The sequence below is a fragment of the Neopelma chrysocephalum genome, unplaced genomic scaffold (genome assembly GCF_003984885.1).
Source record: "Neopelma chrysocephalum unplaced genomic scaffold, ASM398488v2 Primary Assembly neopelma1_26, whole genome shotgun sequence".
Taxonomy (NCBI): Eukaryota; Metazoa; Chordata; class Aves; order Passeriformes; family Pipridae; genus Neopelma; species Neopelma chrysocephalum.
Genome location: NW_020897695.1, coordinates 1,736,642 through 1,759,050, shown reverse-complemented (window position 1 = coordinate 1,759,050; position 22,409 = coordinate 1,736,642). Strand labels below are relative to the sequence as shown.

The 22,409-nt window shown below is 37.2% G+C and overlaps 1 protein-coding gene across 2 annotated transcripts in view; it reads left to right on the top strand.

Moving 5' to 3' along the window:
• Positions 1-22,409, top strand: part of HIBADH (3-hydroxyisobutyrate dehydrogenase) — an 85,728-nt gene that overhangs the window by 5,729 nt on the left and 57,590 nt on the right. Inside the window, exons 1-4 of one of the 2 annotated variants that reach the window (XM_027675295.1) lie at positions 549-952; positions 2,570-2,730; positions 7,602-7,711; positions 10,224-10,345. In XM_027675295.1, the coding sequence (XP_027531096.1) occupies positions 2,584-2,730; positions 7,602-7,711; positions 10,224-10,345 (379 nt within the window). In that variant the 5' untranslated portion in view covers positions 549-952; positions 2,570-2,583. Of the gene's footprint in view, positions 1-548; positions 953-2,569; positions 2,731-7,601; positions 7,712-10,223; positions 10,346-22,409 lie in introns of those variants that run through there. The other variant, XM_027675294.1, reaches the window with a different exon arrangement.

Sequence of the window (22,409 nt, the reverse complement as noted above, 5' to 3'; positions counted from 1 at the left end):
AAAGCTAGATCAGATTGCTCAGGGTATTCTGAGGTTGCTTCAAGAATGGAAGTTCCACAGCTTCTCTACACTACCTTCTTCCAGAACAGAACCTTTTTCCACATGAGGGATGGTTTTCTGATTTCTAAACAGAATTTCCTTTCTTACAACTTTTGGCCATTGCCCCATGTCCTGTTGTTGTGCATATCTGTGAAGAATCTGGCTTCATTTACTCTGTGACTCTTCTTCCCTCCCACTCCATGATGGTAGAAAACTGCAGTTAGCCTTTGCTTCTCCAAGCTCAGCCAAGACAGTTCCCTCAGCTCCTGCTCATAGGCCGTATTCTCCAGCTCGTCAGTCATGTTACTTGATGTTTGCTGGATTGTCTGCAATTTGACCACATCTCTTATGTATTGTGCTGTTAGAGAGGAATCACTAGTTTCTTTGACTTCTTGGGTATGCTCTTGCTAATGGAGGGCAGAATGTCATTAACCTTTTCCTGTGAGGATGCACTACTGACTCATGCTCAATTTCCACAGGTTCTGCAGAGCTGCCAGCTGTCTAAGCCAGTCCTCAGTCTGCAATGACATCTCCTGCCCCAAGCAGAGGACATGTATTTGTCTCTGTTGAACTGCTTGAGGCCCATTTCTCCAGTCTTTCTGAATGGTAGCCTTGCCCTGCAGTTTTTCAGCCATCCCCCTCAGTTTGGTGTCACACATGATGTTGCTGAGGGTGCTAATGTCCTATTGTCAATCATGGATGACATTTTTAAACAGCCCCAGTATTGACCCATGAGGTACATCATGTGTAGCTGGTTGTTGATAGTCATTGAACCGCTGATCACTGTTGTTTAAGCCCAACAGTCCAGACAGTATTTCTTCCTTCAGGCAGTCTTGCAGTCAAATCCGTACTTTCCTCATTTGGCTGCTGGGATACGAGAGGATGCTGTTCTGAGAGCTTTGCTGAAGTCAAGGTAAATAAGATCCACTGGTATTAAGGGCTAGAGAAAGAAAGATGCTTAAAACCAGAGCTTGAACCTCCTTGGGAAGTGGGATGCTGTGGGCTAACAAGAGGTGCAGTTTTAGATTAGTGTGAGAGACTGGGTAAGACTGTCTCAGAAACAATGAGAAGACTCCAAGATGGTTACTATGGCTGATGATGCTGTTTTAGGCTCTTTTTGCCTTTGTTCCCTAGATTTGACATGTAGCACTTCTTCAAAAAGTGATGTGCTCTTTTCCTGACTTATCTCAGTTTTCACTAAGCATTTTCCCAGTGCAGATTTATTTTAAATAGTGCTACTTCTCTAGCTACGTAATTGCTGCAGGCATCTGTGGAAACTGCCTCAGACCAAAATTCTCTCAACGAACCTGATTTATTAAATGTGGCACTTTTAGAATAGTGCTGCAGATGAAAGAGCATGACCATTGCTGGCTAAGAAGGAGCTTAAAGTCAGAAAGACTTTAAAATGATTAATCAAGTGTTATTGGCCTAGAGAGGATTCTTTGCTAAGCATTGAGACCTCTTAGAGTCTCAATCCAGCTTAGGCACATTTTCTGTATGTGGTCTTCAGAGTTACGGTAATTCTGTAGTTAGTTAGCCTTGTTTCTAGCTGCTTAGTTGCCACACTTCAGTGTTTATTCTGCATAGCTTTTTCCTTTGTCATAAAGGAGAAAGTATTTTATGTAATTGGCAAAGAAATCTAGTCACTGTCAAATTGTGCTGCCTTTGGATTTAGAGTAATGAGATAGTGATTGCAGTAGACAAATGCCTCCAGTGCTGCTACTGTCCAGCATTTGATACTCACTAACTACTTGTAAAAGATGGCTCACTGGAACTGTGGTGCTTTCCACAAATTGTAGGTTATGCTTCATAGTTCTGTCTGAACTATGATAAGTAGATGATAAGTAGAATGATAAGTAGAATATAGAGATTATTCCTGCAAAGACTTCATGATTTTGTTTTTATACTATATTTTGTTCTAATTTTCAGTATTTAAATTGTGATTACATGGCTCAAAGGATTTGCTATGATTTAGTATGGAGGTTTTCGTCTTTAGGTTAGTGGCTTGTATCTGATGGTAGGATCAGAAGAATCCAGTTGTCTGTGAGGAACTGCATGAAATAAAGTGGCAGCCTCGATCCATTTCTAGAGAACAGGTGCTATATTCCAAGGCTGCAAGTGAAGCTGCAAATACAGAGTCCGTAAAATATATATAAAGTTGGATTTTCCATGTCTAGTTTAGGATTTAGACACCTAATAAAATACAGAGAATCCTGCGTATTTTAAGTCTGTGTTTGAGCTCTTCTCAGAGCTCAGCTTTATTACTATGTCTTTTGAAACACCCGCGTTTTCCTAATTACAATCATTTTCTTTGATATGTAGAAAAATCATTCTGGGATGATATTTGTGGGCCAATGTGAACTATAATTTACGGTTTAAACTGTGTAGAATAGGTTTCACATTTCCACTTTTTTTTAAGCATAAAGCTGTTTAAATCATTGGAAACAGATTTCGTGGTAGCTTTTATTACATTATTGTTACACATTAGTCTAAAATACAAATACAATGATCTTTATTTTTTTGAAATCAGTGTGTTCTAGGACTATGGCTTCCAAAACCCCAGTTGGATTCGTTGGGCTGGGTAACATGGGAAATCCAATGGCAAAAAACCTGGTAAAACATGGATATCCAGTTATTGCATATGATGTGTTCCCAGAAGCTTGCAAAGAATTTCAAGACTTGGGCGCTCAGGTATAGTAATAAACTTCCTTTATTCCAACAATAACTGTGTTGAATGGTTATTGCATGCAACGCAACTAAATCATCTGCGTTTGTTTTCTTGATTAAGATCACAGTCAGAACTAAAACAGCACAATGAATACAATGTGAATCTGTAAGGTTTCAGTTGGAGCAAAGATATGATTCTAACCCAAGTAATTTTCCTGTTGTTAGCCAGAATTGCTACTTTGTCAAACTTCTCTAGCTCTTTTTTCCCTCCCGCTTTTATGAGTAAGTTGATGGCCTGTTCTTTCACCTCCTCCTTTCTCCTGCTTTCTTCTCCCCCAGGTCTAGATGGCCAGTGGGCTGCTTTTCATCTGGTTCCCACTTTGACCTTTTCAGGTTAAATGACCCTAGTTAAAAGTTCCTGCTGGCATAGCTGTAAGGGTTATAGGGACATATGAGCTTTCCTGCTGCTTCAAGGTGCAGTCCTCAGGGTCAGGGGAAAAATCTAATTATTTAAGTGCTTATTCTCTTGGAGATGAGGAAGGATACGGTGAGAGAAGAGGAAGGAATGAAAGGAAAAAGGAGGGAAGGAAATTGATTACATTAAGGAGGTTTACCTTCCTGCCATATACCCTGAAAAATCTTGGCCCTTTTCCAGCTAGTCCTATTTCTTTTGTTGATCTGTTAATACTCCCAGAACCCCATTCAGTCTCTGAGGTGGCTGGGTCATTTCTAAGTGTCTGAAACACATTTGAATTGTTTTGACATACTTCAAAGCTGTAACAATTTAGACAGTTTTGGGCAGATGGGTAGGTGCATAAAACACTGGAACAAAAGAACATACTCAAGTAAGGAGTGCAATGCAAAAATAATACTCTGATGTAACAGTATAAAGGATAGGAGGGAATTTTCCAGCAGTGGCAAGGAAATTGTGGGTATATCTAGATAGAGGAATTGTGTGCCTTGAAAGTCTAAACTGCTGGAGCTAATTGCAGCTGTTTTAAATAATGAGGTAACATCAAGATTCATGAAAGATAAAATGATAAAGCGCACCCGTTAGTAATTAATATCAGCTCCCCTTGAATAATTACAGAATCTTGGCCTTAAGTGGGAAAGTAAGCTTTTCAGCTTTTTTTCCTAGCTCCTGTTTTTATTTTGTTAAAGCGGCTGAAACCCTCAGGCATGAAACAGACCTGTCTTTGAGTAAGAGACTGGGCAAATGGGAGTCTGTTTTGAACAATTGATTGTATTTTTAATTCGTGTTCTGCAGTAGGATCTCTTTGCTATGGCTGCCCATTTTGCTAGCTTTTTGCCCTTGTAATGGAATCCTTGGCATTCACTGCAAGACTTAACCTGTGATAATAAAGGTGAACTGTAATGCTTTTAAAAATAAAGTCAAAAGTATGTTTTAAGATTGTAAATCACTAAGAGAATACATGGGTAGGCTTAAATACAAATAAAACACACTTCAGGAAAATACGTGAACGTAGCTTTCTCTTCTTGATCTATAGGTGTAAATCCTACCCCAACACTTTTTCAGGAGTTGAAAACTTGTGGGTCCGTGGGGCCTTGTAGAAACTGCTGTAGAAGGAACATTAGGCTCTAAGGGCTGCTTTCTCTTTGGTCTGGCTGGTAGGGTAAAATCATCAGGAGCGTTACAGAGGTGAAATGACCCCAAGAGACAGTAAATCTAGTCAAATGTCCATTGTTTAAGGCCAGTGCTGCTACCAAGGTATATGGAGGATGAGGGATGTTGGACCATTAATCTGCATAATCTGTCACTCCCCTTTCTTTAGCCTCTGAATTAAAGAACTGGGAGGTAGTATATATCAGGAACCAGCCACCCTCCTAGTAATGGTGAATAGTAAGAGGATAACTGGCTGAGCTGGAGCATATGGAACCACTTGGGGTGAAACTTGGGAGAAAGTTGGAAGGCTACAAACAAGGGAAAATACTGAACAAGACTGTGAGCAAGTAGGCTGCCTCTACACTCTACCTACTGTCTTTCCCCTTTGTCATATTTATCATACTTATCAATTTTTTTCTCACACAGTGGAGTAACTGTGTCACACAGTTACTTTACTTCAGTTTACATGTCTTTGAATCTTACCTCAGATTTAGAAGATTACTGAAGTCATCTGATGCATAAAGCATCATAAAAATAGAGCTTTCTTCAGTGTACAGTAATAATGGCATTTTAGGCAAACAGAATTATTACCTGACTTACTGCAAAAATAAATAAAAAATAGGGAAGCAGCTTGGAACAAATATAAGCAGATGCACATATTGAAGGGCAAAACCAATGACCAGTATGAAGAAAAGTTTCCCCTATCCAGTTGCATACTGAAAAAGTTTGATTGAACTAAGCAAACAAGTATCAGAACATGTACGAAACTCGGTGGGCTGCTACTCTGAGCCAGTATGGTCTGTGTTGGTAATGAACAATTAGTATTTGGTATATTTTTTAAAGTTATGCACATTCTTAATGATTTTGAATGCTTAATGCTTTGCGATAGCTTTCAAATCATTCAGATTTATTTCTGAGACAGGAAGTCCCAAATAAAATAAAAGTTTTGTATGCTGCTTACTGAACAAGGTAGGTAGATTTCCTCAGAAAATATAATTCATATTGGTTAACAGTATCAAAAAGCTAAGAATGGCAATTCCCACTTTTAATTCCCACTTTGTTTTGCTACTTACTTCAAGGTAGCAGAAAGATTTTTCTTTGTATGGTTGTGGAAGTACTGTCCTAATCTGTATGCGTTTTTAATCTCATTTGCTTCATATAAAAGGCATGTTAGTATTTTGAAAGACATGGATGGAATAAATTAATTTCTGTGTAGGTGACTACTGACCATGTCTATGTATCTGTGTTCCTTAAGAACTGTTTAAAACTGTAATCAAAACCCAGCTATATTCTATCTGTGTAGCCAAGTAGAAATTTGAAGCTGATGTAGTTTTTCAGTTGTGTGCCCAATATGATATGTTTTTCAACTTCTGGTTGAAAGATGCAAATGGGCCTCTGAGTCTTCAGCTGATAACTTGCAAACCCCTAAGAATACTACACATAATAGTTTCAACTAAGAAGACATATATAAATTCGGGTTCCAATTGCACACTGCCTCTCTCCTCCTCTAATAATACACATTGGGACTGAACTGAACCAGAGATACTCAAAACTAAACACAAAGGTGTCATGCTCCTATATAAAGAGATAGGCACTCCAGTCTCCAGGGAGGCAAGTCATAAAATTAACTAATCAAATAGAAAAGCTTTGCTCTTATAATTGCCTCATTTATTCCTCCTAACCTTTGTTCTTTAGACTAAAGCACGTTTCCTTTTTTAACTATGTGGTATACCAGATATTTTGTACAGTATTAACTTAGTCTTTCAAAACAAAATCTGGGTGTTCCTAAGTCCCATCTATGCCAGTTTCTGTACTTTTTTTTTCCCAGGAGCTTTGTTCAGTGACTATATACAGTCTTCCCTTCTTTTACTTATAAATACAAATCAAGAAGTTTCTCATGCTGTATCCCAGAAGTCCTTATTCAACATTCCATACAAATGTGTGTATAACGTGCTTTCTTTGATTCTGAGACCTTATGAATGTAGTGTATATAAAAAGAGAATATATTTACATTAGGATCTTTACTGTCAGAACTAACAAAAATTATAACAAATACCTGTAGTTATAAATAGATAGGGAATGGTGAAATGGGCTCAACGATTTGTTGATTTGTCCGCACTATGGAAAGTCTCTGTAATTTCAGGTAGCTGTTCAAGCTGCAATTTCTTTATCGCTAGAGTCATGTGATATGGAAATTCTAATTTATTCATACTAAGAAGTTCATGTAAAATTTTAAGACATTTCTTAAAGTTAAAAACTCAAGGCATATAACATATGTAGCAGAACAGATCACTGAGATACTAAAGTTGCTTCTCATCATTCAGCAACAATAGCTGGAAGATAAATACTAGAAGTCCTATTCACAAACAAAATCTACTTTCTGCTCATCTTGCTTCCTGCCTAGAACTTAAATCCTTTCTGTAAAACTACCTGAATGACTGAAATCAGACTCGATCCTTGTGGGCTAAAGATAAAAGAATTAGCTGTATTTTTTGTTGTTGTTTTCCCTTATCTATGAATGTATTAACAGTGCATTTTTTAAAGAATTACTTCAAACCAGTACTGGACAAAAGTCATAGTGGTAAATGCTTTCTGAGTGCAACTCAGCTTTAGCTGTCAATATTTCTCTGAAAGTGATCTGGGAAAAGTAATATAAAGTTTGGTATGTTTATTTGACAACCAATACCTAATACTGTATTTTGAAAATTGTTCAGATCTTTTTTTGTGAAGAATGCTTGAGCTGATAATTTTCCTTTTTAAAAAAATGCCAGCTGTTATATTGTGAGAAACAGCGGTTAGCTTATCTGATCTATTTTTTAAGGTGAGCCTCAGAGCAACATTAAATAATTTTTTTCTTTTTTCCTCAGTCTTCCTCTCTTCCAATATCATATATAAGATAGGAAAAAAGTGAGATTTTTGTGATCCTTCATATTTTCCTCCTTAGAAACATTGTAGAGCAATATTTTCTATAGATGCGTGGTTTTTAAGGAATTGAAGATTTGTGAATAGGTTGATGGGATGCAAGCATCCCCCTTGGCAGATGTGGAGGAACTTTCATGATAGCAAATCCTTTTCATTTTTATTTTTTTTATTTTTCTATTACTGGATACAATTAACTAACATTTTCATTAGGAGAGCAATTTTTCTAGTGTTTTAATTTTTTACCTAGCTAAGTTGTGACCGGTGAATACTAAAAAACAAATTCAAGAAACATGTCTGACATCTCTGTTTCAGGAAGTGTAAGCTTATATATTTTTTTTTCCTTTAAAAGGTAACAGAATCCCCAGCAGATGTAGCAGAACGAGCAGACAGAATTATTACCATGCTGCCTTCTAGTCCCAATGTGAGAGAAGTTTACACAGGAGCAAATGGAATTCTAAAGTAAGAATTTTTTGTAGTTTAGAGAATTCCCACTCCTACTTAAGGCTGTATCATGTTGTTTGTCAGATGATCCCTGTTGCTGTAACTCTTGCTGTGCCTTCAGGGCACTTAATTCAATGTTCTCAGTTCTGTCAATATTGATATTTCTAATTATATGAGTTCTCTTATGCAGTGCTTGGTTCTGATTGGCTTTTGGCTGAAGTCTTAATTTTATTTTCAGTAGAATAATAATTTATGTGCATTTGACATAATTTAACTGACTGTTATCTGCCTTTCCACTTGCATGTTTCTTTTGCCCTAATGTAATGTACTACACACAGGTATAACTACAGTATTTTCTGGCAACAATTATTTGCTCATTTTTCCTTTTACTTGAAATCCTATAAATTAAATGTTCTGAAGAGATGTCATTGTGTCTTATGGCATTAAGGTATATTAACGTAGAAAGCTGACAAGACTTTATATTGATTTTTACTCTTACTTGTCTGTTTATTACGCAAGAAAATAGCTAACAAGTTTGTTTAATGTGAAACAGTGGGTTTTAACTTTTGTGAAGGGATTACCACTAAACTTTAAATGCATAGTTTGCAGAAATCTATCGCTCAGAGTTTTTGTACTTGCCAAATCAAAAAATAAGTAGTATTTAAAAGTCTGTTCTGGCCATGTGTGCATTACTCCTGGCAGGCTGACTAAGGCTACTGGATACCTCTGAGGATCATGTAGCATCTTACAGCTATCAAGGTTAATAATGTAAAGGAAGAAACATACAGAAGACAAAAGTACAGTAGATTGCCAAAAAATGATGATGTCTTTTTAGGTACTGATTGTACAACATTAAGATGCATTGATAAGAAAATGACGTGGAGGAAAGGGATTTCTGTTGTTGTTGCTATATAGGAATAATAGTTGCTTCCTTCCCTGACTGGTCTGTAGTTTAATTTCTCACAAAGTAGGACTGAGCAGAACTAAGTATCCATACCTTAGACCCTTCAGGGAAGATGGGTGATTGGATCAGTCCCACAAAGCCAGGCAAACAGCTGTGGGAGAACTATCCAGGATGACAGTGGTTTGACGGAACAATTGGCAGTATTTACTGACATAGTACAGCCAGTTAATCTTTTAAGTACATAGATGTGGAAAATCCTGCAGGGAACAGAGGCTGTGGAAAGCAGTCCTCTGCTGCTGCAGTTTCTCAGCCTCTGTATTAAGAGAAGGAAGTGTAATTTGGCAGTAGTGGTTGTCTCTCTGAGTGACACTCAAGACCTGGTCCTTGCTGACTGAATTGACTTTCTTAATTTTCTAAAGCTTTTTAAACTTTACTGAAGAAAACATTGATACCATGAGGTGTTTAAGGGTTAACTTAGTCATCCCACTGTGTTACCAAGGAGCTTCCACTGCTCCTTCTTCTGAGCACAAGGGGAGGCAATGGAGTACTCTATCTGCACTCTGGTTTTCATTGCATGTGTTCAAACTATGTGCAGCAGGTCACACCTACCGTGAAAAAGGAGAAGTTTTATGTATGGAGCACTGTTTGAGTCTGGAGCTTCAGTGGGGTCCACAACTATATGTGTATATAGAGAGACTATTTCCAGCAATCTAGGTAGTTCAATGAAGTGAAAATCACTGTACTGCCAGCACTACGCAAGGTGCAGTGAAGCTCTTCATCTGTCGTGTAGCTTTAAATGGGCCACCTTTTTATGACTGAAAAACTGTGTTGTTTGATTTCATGGTGAATGCTCGTCAAGTGGACTTGAAATCATGGTGTAGTTCAATGGAAAGAGGGATAAAACAGCTACCCTCAACTTTTTTATTATGGAGGGCATTAAAAAATTTCTTTTTTTTTTTTTAATTTAAAAATTTGGGGTTTTTTTAATCACATATGCAACTTCCTGTGTTCTACAGTTCTTCTGCCTAAATTTACTAGCTATCATTGGGAAAACAAGATTTTTCTCCATGCTTCACTTCAAATCTTCTGTAGGTTTTTGTGGTCTTAGTTATGATCTTTATGTGGAATAAATAGTAACAATGATTAAAAGAATGAAATCAGACTGTTCTGCTAAGAACTTAAGATACTGTATATATAAAAAGAACATTGTATTGTTATATATTAAATTTTAGGCTGAATCAACATTTAGGTCAGTTGCTTAGAATGCATCTTAGATGGTCTGTATATGATATACTGTTCAAACTTTTATGATGGCAAGTTTTCCTTGTGCACCCTTTTTGTGTAATTTTTTATAATAGTGTTTAGGAGGAACATCCTTCTTTGTTCCGATATTATTAGGCTTTGAGTGATTCAAAACTGTGTGCTATGCATAATCAGCAGTATAAATACTGAGCAGATCTCGCTCAATAGGGTTTAAAACTTTGTGTTTCTCTGGGTACCACAAAGTGTCTATAAATTTATCATGCTGAGGAAAGCCAGTGCCATGGTAATAATTACAGGTGTCCTGCAAAACAAATATTTAATAATAACAACAACAGCAGCAACAACAAATCATTTTTATTTTAGGAAAGTGAAGAAAGGCTCATTGCTAATAGATTCCAGTACTATTGACCCAGCAGTTTCAAAAGAATTAGCCAAAGCTGTTGAAAAAATGGGAGCTGTTTTCATGGATGCCCCGGTTTCTGGAGGTAAGTCTTCATTAACGGTTTACCTCATATTGGACATGTTGTCTCTTTGTTTGCAATCTCGGTCACCAGTTTGTACCTTTGTTGCTACAAGTTGCTTTTCTTTGCTATATGTACAGTATTCGGGGGTTTTTGTTGTTGTTTGGTTACATTACAGAAATGTATGTTATTTTATGAATATTTTTGGTTTAGGAGTATGCTTTTGTGTTAGACCTGGAGAAACTGAGCTTTCTTAGGATATGGTACAGGGGTCCTTTTAATTTAACTTCTTTCTTAAAGTTGCAGGTATTCATATCTCTTCAGCCTCCATCTGTTTCTGTTATGGAAAAACTGTTTGGTCGTCATTAATCAGTTTTCCTGCTTTTTCATTAATTAAAAAGGAGGGAATGAAGGGGGGAATATAGGATTTCTTGATCAAGAGAAAACAGCTTTCATCTGGTTTTATAACAGTTGAAGAATGTGGGTAGTATTTGTCTATTCTTGAAAGTTGCTAGCTGTTGAGTAATTAATTTCTCATAAGAAATAATATAGAGCAGGAAGTCTTTCATTTTATGGACTGAGGAGAGCAGAAACATAAAATCAATGTTTTGAAAACAAAACCATAGGTGATAGTTACTATTGTTGAATTCTTCTCTAAAAGACCTAGAATTAGAATGTGAGCGCATCCCCATTTACGTGGGGAAAATCTTGGGGTTTTTACAATCCTCTCTAGAAATTAATCTAATTGGCATTGCGAGAATTCTTTATTTTTCTGATGAGTGTGGGTGAGGAGCAATAACTAGCCACCTTTTTAATTTTCAACTGAAAACTAAGGCAGGATTTGACTATGTACTAGAAGCCAAAATTTTCATCTAAATTCTATTGTGAACAGAAAGTAGGAAGATCCAGGTAGGCGATACTAAAGAATATAATGGAGAAGACAAGATTCTTGCTTCCCAGCCAAAATATTAGTCCTGTTTTATAAAGTTAAATGACTTGTCAGCCTGGGAATAAAAACAGCAGAAAAAGTGTGTTGTGGGTGGATTATGTATCTATCTGATCCTTTTTTAAACAACTGCATGCCCTTCTGCTTTTCAGTTGGGCAATTCTGACATTATCTGTGTGGTTCTCCTCAGTCCCTTTCTGCCAGATATGTTGTTTACCTGAGGGAATTATTTATCTTTTAGAAATGTCTGTAATTTGTTTTTACCTGTAAGTTTTTGCTATAAGGCTGACTATGCTATAACTACAAAGAAAAAAAGTTTGATTCCTAAACAACTCTGGCTGTTTGGGGGAGTTTGTTCCTTGAGAAAGTGTTAAGGCCAAGACAGAGTTAATATGATAACATATAGCCGACTAGTATGAATACAGATGACTTTTTTGGTTTTAGTTATCTGAATACAAATAACTTGGTGTTTAGTGTCAGTTACAGATTGAGTGATATTCTGAAGGAGAGGGAAAGAATCGAGACTTAGCTTTCTAGTACTTAATATGTTTGTGAATGCCAAGGAGTACAAAGAAATGTGGAGAAGTTAAAGGTTGGAAAAAACCTTTAATGTTATGCTTTGTTATTTCCATCTTTCAAGACCTAACACATCAAGTCTTTGGGGTATTTTCGTATGTTGTGACTGCATTGTTGGCCTTCAGACAAAACACTAAATGGAGAAGTATGCTCGGCTCTCTAGAAATTGGCAGGCATTATTCTGTGGCAGTGAGGAGGAAGAGAAAGCAGCATGTTTGAACTGTCCCCTTTAGATCTGTCTGTTTACTAGCTGTTATTGGCACACAACTTCACTTGTGTTTTTAGGTATTTGGGTGTTGCCTGATGGATTTTAATATTCATCTGCGCTGTGAACAAGTTATTTCACAAACTGAATAATATTTTGGAAATTTCTTGGTCTAGAAACCTTAGTGAGAACTAGCAGTGATTTTAATCCTGTCCTGTCATTGCAAACGAAGAATCTTTGTGCATAGCATTAGGGCCAGATTTTAGTTGCCTGTTTGCAGCTTTAACCCTTAAAAGATTCTTTCCCTTGATCTTTTTCAGATGGGCCTGCATGCCAGCCTAGTTGTACTTTCTTCTTGCGTGGCCTACAGCATTTACTTGCAGCTTACAGTCAGGACCCATTAAGTGGAAGTTGATGCACCAAGTTACTATAGTATTATTTCGTATTAACTGACTTTAGAAAATACTTCTCATCCCAGTAGTTGCATGCAGATTATGCTGCTAATGCTGTCTAGAGATAGCAATCGCTTTACCCTGGGATTAGGATCTCTTGCAGGTCCGCATGAGAAAGTTGTGTCTTGGTTCCCAGTGCTGCCCTGATTTGTGACATCTTAGTGAGCATGTGACTAATGAGGAAACACCTTCAAAATCTGCGTTTGTTTAATACTTTTTTTTTGATCTAGAGGAGTAAATTTATCTCTTGGTGAAGATTGGATTCTGCATTTTTATATATATAAGAGGCTTTTAAAGTACACATTATCACAGAAATGTATTTAAAACTGACTTCTGTTGGCACAAGACACTACTGGCTAAGTACAGGATCTAAATTTACCCTTCAAGAATTGTGTCAAGTTTGTTCTCCCACTGATTTCAGTAAAAGTATGATACAGATTCTCACTTTGCAATCCAGAGCAAACTTTACTAATGGCTTTACTAATGCTGCCATAGTAGTTCTCTTTCTTTAACTCAGTATACAAAATATGCATTGTCTGAAGTACAGTGGGTGCATTTTTTTTTTATTTCTGATGTGATGCTTTCTTCAGTGTAAGCATTGTTAGTTCTCAGATACTACCTTTTCAACTTCTTTCCCCTTCCAGTGACTCAATTATATCAGATCCATATCTGCTCAAAATACATGGTACTGCATTCTGCTTTAACGTCACAAAAAGACATGACAGCTTGATTTGCTTTTCTGTTTTTGGAGGTACAAAGAAAATGTTTTCAATTCTTTTGTAAGGATGGCTCTTTAAGATCCGATAATGAAACTTAGGGAGATCTTCCCCTTCACTGTATATCTTAGCCAAGATAGTCATCAGTAAAAAAACCAGACTACTAATTGTTAATAACAGCTGCCATGCAGAGAACTGTAGTCACAGTAACAAACAGTAGAATAGAAAATATTTTTTTTTTTTAGGAACTGTGGATTGGAGGTGGCTAGGAAAGGTTGGAGTTTCTCTTCCAGCTGTCATTTCAAATTGTTTCGTCTTATAGTGCTGCATCCGTAAGATCCAGTTAGTGATTAAGTGATGGAAAAAATATTAGTAGTACCACTAACAAGTTGAGACTTCAGCTCACTGGTAATGTAAAGTATAATGTGAATTCTTGAAGGGTGAAATGAAGACTTATTCCCTGTATTGGAAAAGAATTATTAGAATACTGTGAGATCTTTAATTTGATTTTCTCTCAGTGAGCCATATATTTCATTATTTTAATGGCAGGATCAGGCTGATAGCAGAGATTAAATAGACCAAACAGAATAATTTGTGAATGTGTTTCTCTTACTTAAACATTGGTGGCTTGCTGTAGTGTCTTCTCCCAGGGAAACAGGAGTTAAGACACTGTCTGTGCACACTAATGCTTGCAAAGATGATTTGAAAGATGTTTTAAGACTAGACTAAATAATAAAAATTAGTAATGAGTGGTTCAAATGTTGCATCTTTTAGCTTGTAAATTCTGTTGTAATAAAGATGCATAATCAATATATTTGCCAGAATAAGCTGGTTTAATAGACCTGTCTTTGTTGGAGAGCCTTTGCACAGCTACTTTTTAACTGGCTTCACTAGATTGTGTCTGCTTTGTTTCTTTAGCTTTGTGCACTTTTAGAGAAATGTTATCTTATGACTTCATGGGAGCAGAAGAGTCGGTGGGTTGACTCAATGTCTCTAATTTGAGACATTATGTACTTTTTTAATAAACAGAAGGCATAAAATCAGGAATCTCCTGAATTCAGTGGTATAGAGGTTTTGTTTGGTTTTGGCTTCTTGGCCTGGTAATGCAGAGATTGGATCTGTTAAAATGTTTGATGCACTATCAAGATGAAACCGGTTCATGAATTTAGAACTAATAATTCTGACCTATCCCTCTATCAGTGGCAGGTGTTCTTGCTGGAGAGGAAAAGAGCTAAAGGCATAGCCATATTTGCTCCATTGTTATTTCTGGTTTTACGCTTTTATGCTTTATTTTTAAATCCTGAATGTGTGTACTCAGAATGGCCACAATGTTCTCTATGCTTCTGGTACTGAGTATAGCACTTTCACTGCACTTTTTCTCTGCCCTTCCTCAGTTACTACATGTCTTGAATAATCTTTTCTTTCCTGACATGTTTCTTAATTTTTCTGTTTACATTTTTTTGCTGAGTGCATCTGATCATATTAATTTTTTGCAAAGTCTGTGATGTAGGCATGGTGGTAGAAATTACAATGTACAACCTTAATATTAAAGGTAGTATGAAAAATGTTACTGAGTTGTTCTGAAATTGAAATTAGGGAAAAGTAATGCAAGAAGTAATGATGACGAAGGGAAAAATTGAGTGAACTGATTTAAGGAAGCTGAAATGAGGATGAAGAAATATTTTGAAACCTGAGATACTTAAAAAGTTTCTGATTTCTAATAACTTACAATTTAAATTATTTAACAATACTTACGTTTGTCAAAATAAGGCTGGTTTAGTAGACCTCTTTTGTTGGAGAGAAGATGGAAAGGAATGAAAATCTTGAAAAGCTTACACATAGGCAAAATGAGTATTTTGACACTGGGGCAGGAGGAAGTATAAACCCTGTAAAGAAATCACAATGTTGGCAGCAGCTGCTGTTACAGAAGAGTTAGACAGTACATTTACTGATGTGCTGACTTTGCAAGGCTATTTTTCTTCTGTAAGTTTATTATGCCTTTTATTTTATTTTATAGAGATGCAAAAGGTAGCAGAAGGTAAGGAAGAATAAACAGATTTGTTGAGAGTATTATCTAAAAACGTTCACTAGAGTGGAGACAATTATCCTACAATGACTAAAAGGGTGGAATAACTGATTTTATTAAAGGATATTGTATATTTTGGCAATAAAATTGTGTGTAGTCTGGCCAAATAATGACCGATGTGCAAAGAAACATATCTGTCTCCATTTATTCGAAGGTGTAAAGATGAGTTATTCAGGCTGGCCCAATGGGATATAACCAGGAATAATAGGCTGGAAATCATTAAGGAAAGAAAAACGTGTGCTGCGTCTACCAGGAAAAATGTCCTAACGGCATTCTTCATACACTGTGGAATAATTTCCAAAGGAGATGGTTGAAGCCAAGTATCTTGACATGCTTTAAACTGTACTGGGCAAAGTGCTAGGAACTATTCTGTAGGGGAAAATCTACAACTGGCAGGAGGATGGCTACATGATCTAATCGGTCTTTTCCATTTCTAATGTCTATAGTTCTGTTGTGTTCTCACACATGGTGTTCAAAAACAGTTAAAGGAAAACTGTCCAGATGGAAGTTAGAAATCCCTGTGGCACTCTTTGAAAAAGAGTAAAGAGTAACTGCAGAATTAAAGCCAACATTCCTTCTCTCAGTAAAAATAGTTCTAATATCCACAGCTGTACGTGAGCTGTTACCACATTCCTAATAACTGCTCTGTTTGCTTGTGGTTACTTTAATGCTAGTATCTAGCTCATCCTGTCAAGTGTTCTGAGATATCCAGAGCAAGAAAGATCTTCAAATGTCAGCCTGTCGTAAGTGCTAGGGAATAAAAGTTAATTTAATTTAATTTTTTAAATTTTGATTGCTTTTTCTAGAGGATGTTTAAAGTTAAGGAGTTGCAGGTGGTGTTTTGGAATGTTTCTGGAATGAAGGGATGACTTCAAAGCTTTCTACAAAGTTTATTTTGGTTTTAAACATTCATGGGCTTCTTTTTCTCTTTCTTTTTTGCTCTTTCAACGGAGTCTCTTGTTCAAAGTGTGTATTTTCCACGTAGTCAAAAAAACCTAGCTTGACTCCTGTGCTTGAGACAGTGGGGATGATGAGCACCAGACCTTAATAATCCCCTGACTCTGAGTCCTAATTCCATCCTATGCTAAATGTGGATGGTGCACATGTCAGTGTTGAGCCCAGCACCACACACACCACAGCAGGAACTACAAACTGGAAGGTTCTGCACAGAGTAGGACTGGGAGTACACTGTGCTTGCACAGCAACTATCAGTGTGGGGACAGTCCCACCAGCAGTGGAGATGCCACTGGAGAAAATGCAGCTTACTCTGAATTGTAATACAAAGCAGTTGTACTTGCAATTCAATGTTGCCTCAAAAAGATTTTTTCAGTCAGTGTGTGGAACTCCTCTTGTTCAGAAGAAACCAAGAAGGCCATAGAAACCTGACTTACCTGGTTTCAGCTGGGATGGCATTAATTTTGTTCCTAGTAGCTGGTACAGTGCTGGGATTTTTTGATTTAGAATGAGAATAATGTTGATAACATATGATAATATGCTTATTTGTTGCTAACTCGTGCTTACTCCAAGTCAAGGACTTTTGAGTTTCCCATGCTCTGCCAGCGAGGAGGTGCAAAACAAGCTGGGAGGAAGCATAGCCAGGACAGCTGATCTGAACTGGCCAAAGGGATATTCCAATGCAGATAATGTCATGTGCAGAATATAAACTGGGAGGAATTGCTTGGGAGGGGCTGATTGCTGCTCAGGAACATTGGTCAGTGGGTGGTGAGCAATCTTGTCTTTTTTGGGTTTTATTTCTCTCTCTCTTTTCATAGTCTCCCTATTCTTCACCATTTATTATTAGTGATATTATTGCATTGCTATTCTTATATCAATGCATGGATTCTACCTTTTTTTGTGGTTCTCCTCTGCACCCCACTGGGGGCAGGTGAGGGGTAAGTGAGCGAGTGGCTGTATGGTACTTACTTGCTGGCTGGGATTAAATCACAACGCATATTTAAATGGACTGGGCCACTGAAGACGTGGCCCAACATAGAATTAGATTTTTATTTTGTCTCTTATTCAGCAAGGGAGATCTGCAGGTCTTACACTTAGACCCACGGGAAGAAACAATATCCTATGTATCTGAACCTCAGGGCATATCTCAAGTGCACACTTGTGCAAACTGCTCTGTGTTGAAGAAGACTCCTTTGAAGGTCCTTTAAATGCTTAAACTAAAGGACTAAACAGAAAAAAACCCCCAAGCTCAGATGGGGTATACTTTGCAGACAGGGACAGCTAACCTTGTGGATCCCTTAAATGGCTGAATCCAGGATCAGTAGGAATGAAAGCTGATTTTCTATTGATTCCCATCTGGATCATGCTAATATTCTGAGTTCCTTCTGTTTCATTTTAAAGTCATGATGATGAGTTGGGCAAGAGTGGGATTTGTTTATGACAATATTATCCTATGATCTGGAGCCATTCTAAGTCACTGGATTGGATCACTGGATTGTAGAATGGCATCTTGTAGTCGAGAACATCCTTATGTTTTGGCAAGTGTCTCAAGTTGTGCTAATGAAAATGGGGAGGATGTTCTAGCAGTACTTCTAGCAGAAGTACTCCCTCTGCACTTTAAACAAATACCTGAAAATTACTCCATATTTTTAGTGTTGTATTGCCCGTGGTGAGACATTTCAGTAGCTTGAGCTTTTGTCCTTAGCAAAATGGCTCCTAGTTAATCCACAGGGAGCACATAAAAATACCAGGATTTCCTAATTCTTCCTCCTTCAACCACATTTTTAAAAAAACATGGTTTGTATGATTAAATAAAAGGGTAAAGGAAACAGTATTGCCTTTTGATAATCATTTAGAATTCAGCTGTCAGCATACAAACTGTAAATGTTCACCTTTCAGTTTGTTCAACAGTATTTAATTCTGTTGGCTCACCGCTTCCATCTACGGAAATGCAGAGGACAGTCATGCAGTTCCAGAGCTGAAGAAACACTTTTTAACTACAGTTCTCTTGATGCCAAGCACAACATAGGACCTGAAGTGGAAAAAAAATTTACTTACTGCACTGTATTTGACCTACAGTTTTAACCCTTAAAACTTGGTTATCATTTTTGTTGATGTAGTTTTGCTGGGACACAGTGTGTGGAATTTCCTAGACCTCCGACAGCTTTAACCTGTATCTATTCATAAGAAGAATTAAAGTGTGACTTGACAGGAACAGAGTAATGCATGGAAATGTCACCCTAATGCCGTACCTTTAGTTTGTATTCCTTGTTCTGTGAGCAGTTGTGGTTTAATTATTCTGTGTAGTGGAAGAATGTTAGATTTGTTTGCAGTAAAATGAAGGGGTGGGGGGCACTGTGAAGCACTGTGTAACACTTTATTAAAATCTTTACATATTTTAAGTAAATCCACATAATGATTTGATGGTATCCTGTGTGTTGTTTGACTGTTGGTAAATTAACGGGGTTTTTTGATGTGAAGTTTAGTCAAGTTGACAAAAATACTAATCTGGCACATAATTATTATCCATTTGCTTTATTTAATATGAATTGCTGCAAACTGTGTAAGATCCTACTTACTCAGTAACTATATAGTTTAACCATACACAGTCAGAAGTGACACATTTTTGCTGTCATTTTGTTTTCAATCTGTGTTTCCATTGCTTTCTGAGAATGTGTGGTGGGAATGTGTGGCTCATGGCTCTTAGTATATTTGCCATGGGGAGTACAGAGAAAATCACATTAACTTTTAGCCTTGGCTGAGGATCATACTACTTGTGTTTCATTTGTGTCAGATTTCTTGAGTTTGCTTAATAGTGGGGATTTTCATTATGGAACTAACAGATAATCTGTAGAGATATATGACTATACATAGTTAGCTCTTCAAACTTAGTCAATTTTTGATGTCCAACATTTTTCTGATTAAACTATTTGCTAGAATTGCTGCAACTGTTGGTAGTCTGAAAGCAGTATTTGGTGGCAGCTAGATGCTTTTTGTCTTGAATAAGGCATTTTATGTTGCACATGCAGGGAGAATAGAGATTTCCTTTCTCTTTCAAAAGTTGGAGGACAGTTTGAGAAAGGAATTTTCAGTAGATTATCAACATGTGAAACATTGTCGTAATAGAGCTAAACTAGGAGTGTGTCTAGCTTTCCTGTTTCTGCAGATACTCATCTTAGGATTTACATTAGTGGGGTGATGCTGGGGCAGTGGTAAGGTTTTGTAGCAGAAGCACTAAATAAGAAGCTGATGTGAATTTGGCAAGCAGGAGAGTTTCCTGAGATGGAGCATCCTCTTAGCAGCCTCAGTCTGAATGTTGGCTGCCTCTGAGGGCTCCCACCCAGTCCAAGATGGAAGTTCCTGCAGAGAGCACTAATAGCATCCCTCTCTGCCTCAACAAATTGTGTTAAGGCATGGGGCCTAACTGCTGTGAAACAATGCAGTAAATTCCTTCCAAATTTTCCTCAGGGCCAACATGAACATATTTGATCACCTAAATGCATCGTTCCTGTTCTAGAACAAGTGGACTATAGGAAAGTATTTGCATTAGCAGTGCAACAACTGGCACGCCTATTAAAGAAGAAGGTGGTTAATCTGTTACTGTTTGGTCAATGGCACTTTTTTCCCCTCTGTATTAATATGCTTAGCAATTCTTAACAGTAAATGTGACTATGTGCACTTACTTAGTATTTTGTTTTCCTTAGTAGACAATTACACCAGTCTTGAATTGAGTGGTTTTTTGGTAACTGGGGTAAAGGAATCTTAGAAAATTGAAACAGTAGGCAGCTAAGCTTGTTAAGGAGGTTTTTATTTTACAAGCCCTCAAGAATTCAGAATATGACTTGCTTACTACTTTAAAAAGTCCAAATGTCCCTTATAGACTCCATTTCAGAGCCAGCATCAAATCTATGCTATACTTGTCTGAAAATCCAAACATGTACTCTTGGCTGTTGCTGTTTACTGAATCAGAACCCTACTGTTTCCAGTTGCACTGTATCTAATTTATCGTAAGTGACCGCAAAAACTAGAATTATTTATATGTTGGCACCTAACAGCTCCACTATAGTTAAGGGTCTGTTGGCATTTCCATTATAAACCTTCCCTTTGAGAGGTTTATAACTTGGCGGTTTTACTTTTGCTTCAGGCTCAAATGTGCCATTTTCATCCAAGCACAAATTCTTCTACAGAATTTCATTTAAATCAGTTTGGCCATTATTTATTTTAGAGCGTGTGTGTTGGGGAGTGGAAGGGAACACACTATTTAATTTTGGTTTCAGAAGGTTTTTGGTCAGACTATATAATGCAAGAAAAATGGTGCTTTTTATTTTATTTTTTAGGGACTTAACCCTTCCTTGGATATGTTGGGAGTTGGTAAACCCATGCTTTTTCAGGTTGCTGTCACTGCTCACATGCCACTCCCACTACCACATCCACTCCCACTCACCCACACCACCCATCTGGCCTGCCCCTGCCCAATGACATGCTTTGAGGAAGCATCCCCTGGCTTCTGCCAGAGAAAGGTTTTTGGGGGAAGTGGATGAAGTAACGTACAATGGATGTTCTGTTGAGAGGCCTCAAGCCAACCAGTCCAACTGAGGAAGCAGATGGAGCTTAATTGGAAAAAGACAGGCCAAGTGCACTCATCAGTCAAATGTAACCCTGTGTGGTTAAAAGTGGCATTTCCTATGGTTCTACCATTTCTTGTGGGATTTGTGTAAATTACTACTTGGGTGCAGTAGTTCTCCAAGTCTAAAAGTGGTGTGAGTTGCCATTTTCCCTTGCTCCTGACCCACAGAGGACTTTCAATGCTTTTTTTAGTCATAAATTCTTGCCTTAGTACTCTATTATTATGCTAATTAAAGTCTTGCAACATAAATAATAGGAATCTATAATGTTTCAGTGCCAATCATAGTAGCACAGTACCAATGTTCTTTTACATCATGGCTTAAGAATACAAAGAAGGGAAATGGTGTACAGAGAGCTAGAAGCTTTTATTAGACCAAATAATACAGCTGAAAATAGAAAACAAGTTTCTGAGTCAGTCCTTTCACCACATTATGCAAGAAGCAGTAAAGGACAGTAGTTTTTGTTAGTTTTTTCCTCTGCTATTGAATTACAAGAGAAAGCTACTCAATGGAAAACAAAGTGGGGAGAGAGTATGTGGTCTGGCAGCTTCTTGTGTACTCATCCTTTTGGGATCTTTTTTTTTTTCAGGTAGTTCATGCCGATTACTGATTGGACAGACAAATAATGAAAATGTTTGGTTCTATGTTGTCTTCTGTTTTATTAGTAAAAGGGAGAAGGGAAGCATGAGTGTAATTAGTTATGGCAGTATATACCAACAACTTTTTCCACTATAGGACATTAGATCCCATTGAAGTATTTGAAAGTCTTCTCCATCTTGCTTTTTCCTCCCCTAATTCCAGGTGTTAATGAATTCATAGGTCAGACATTTCAAATCTTGAATGTTTTAGGGACAACCCATTTTAAATTTTATTAGTTTATTTTTAATTTGTGGGCATTAACATTTAAAACCACTGAAGACTAGAAGTTTAGTATCTGTTAAAATCTGCTATTTTCAGCTTTGGACCCTGGAAACAGAAGCTTACAGAGACAGACAATGTCACAAGAAGTGATTAGTTCATCACTATCAAAACATTTTAATAGCATTTTCACTGGTATCCTTTTCTTGCTAAGGATCGAGAAATATCAGCTATATGCAAGTCATGGCAAAGAAAATAATTAGAAGTGCATTAATACAGCACATCTGTAAAGCTCCAATTTAGCATATAACACTTAGGCATCTTCTTAAGTTCATCTAATTCAATGGGAATTTAGTGCAAGTTGAAGAGGTTTGTCCTTGGTGTCTGTTAAGTGTCTGTGGGGTAATCACTCTGTCTTATACTACTGAGCTACTATCTTTCAAACTCCAAAGTTTCAAAGCATTGTGTAGAGCTGGGCATGATTTGGCTGGACCTTTCATGCAACTATAAGCTAATTCTTTTATTTATTTGGCAATATCCTTCATCTCCAGCTAAACATAGAGGATTTTTTAATTTGGTATCACCTAAGTTCAAGGTTTTATTGTTTGCTGTTTTCAGCAGCTAACTTTGTTGATATATTATTTAAACCCTGTTGAAATATAACTTAACA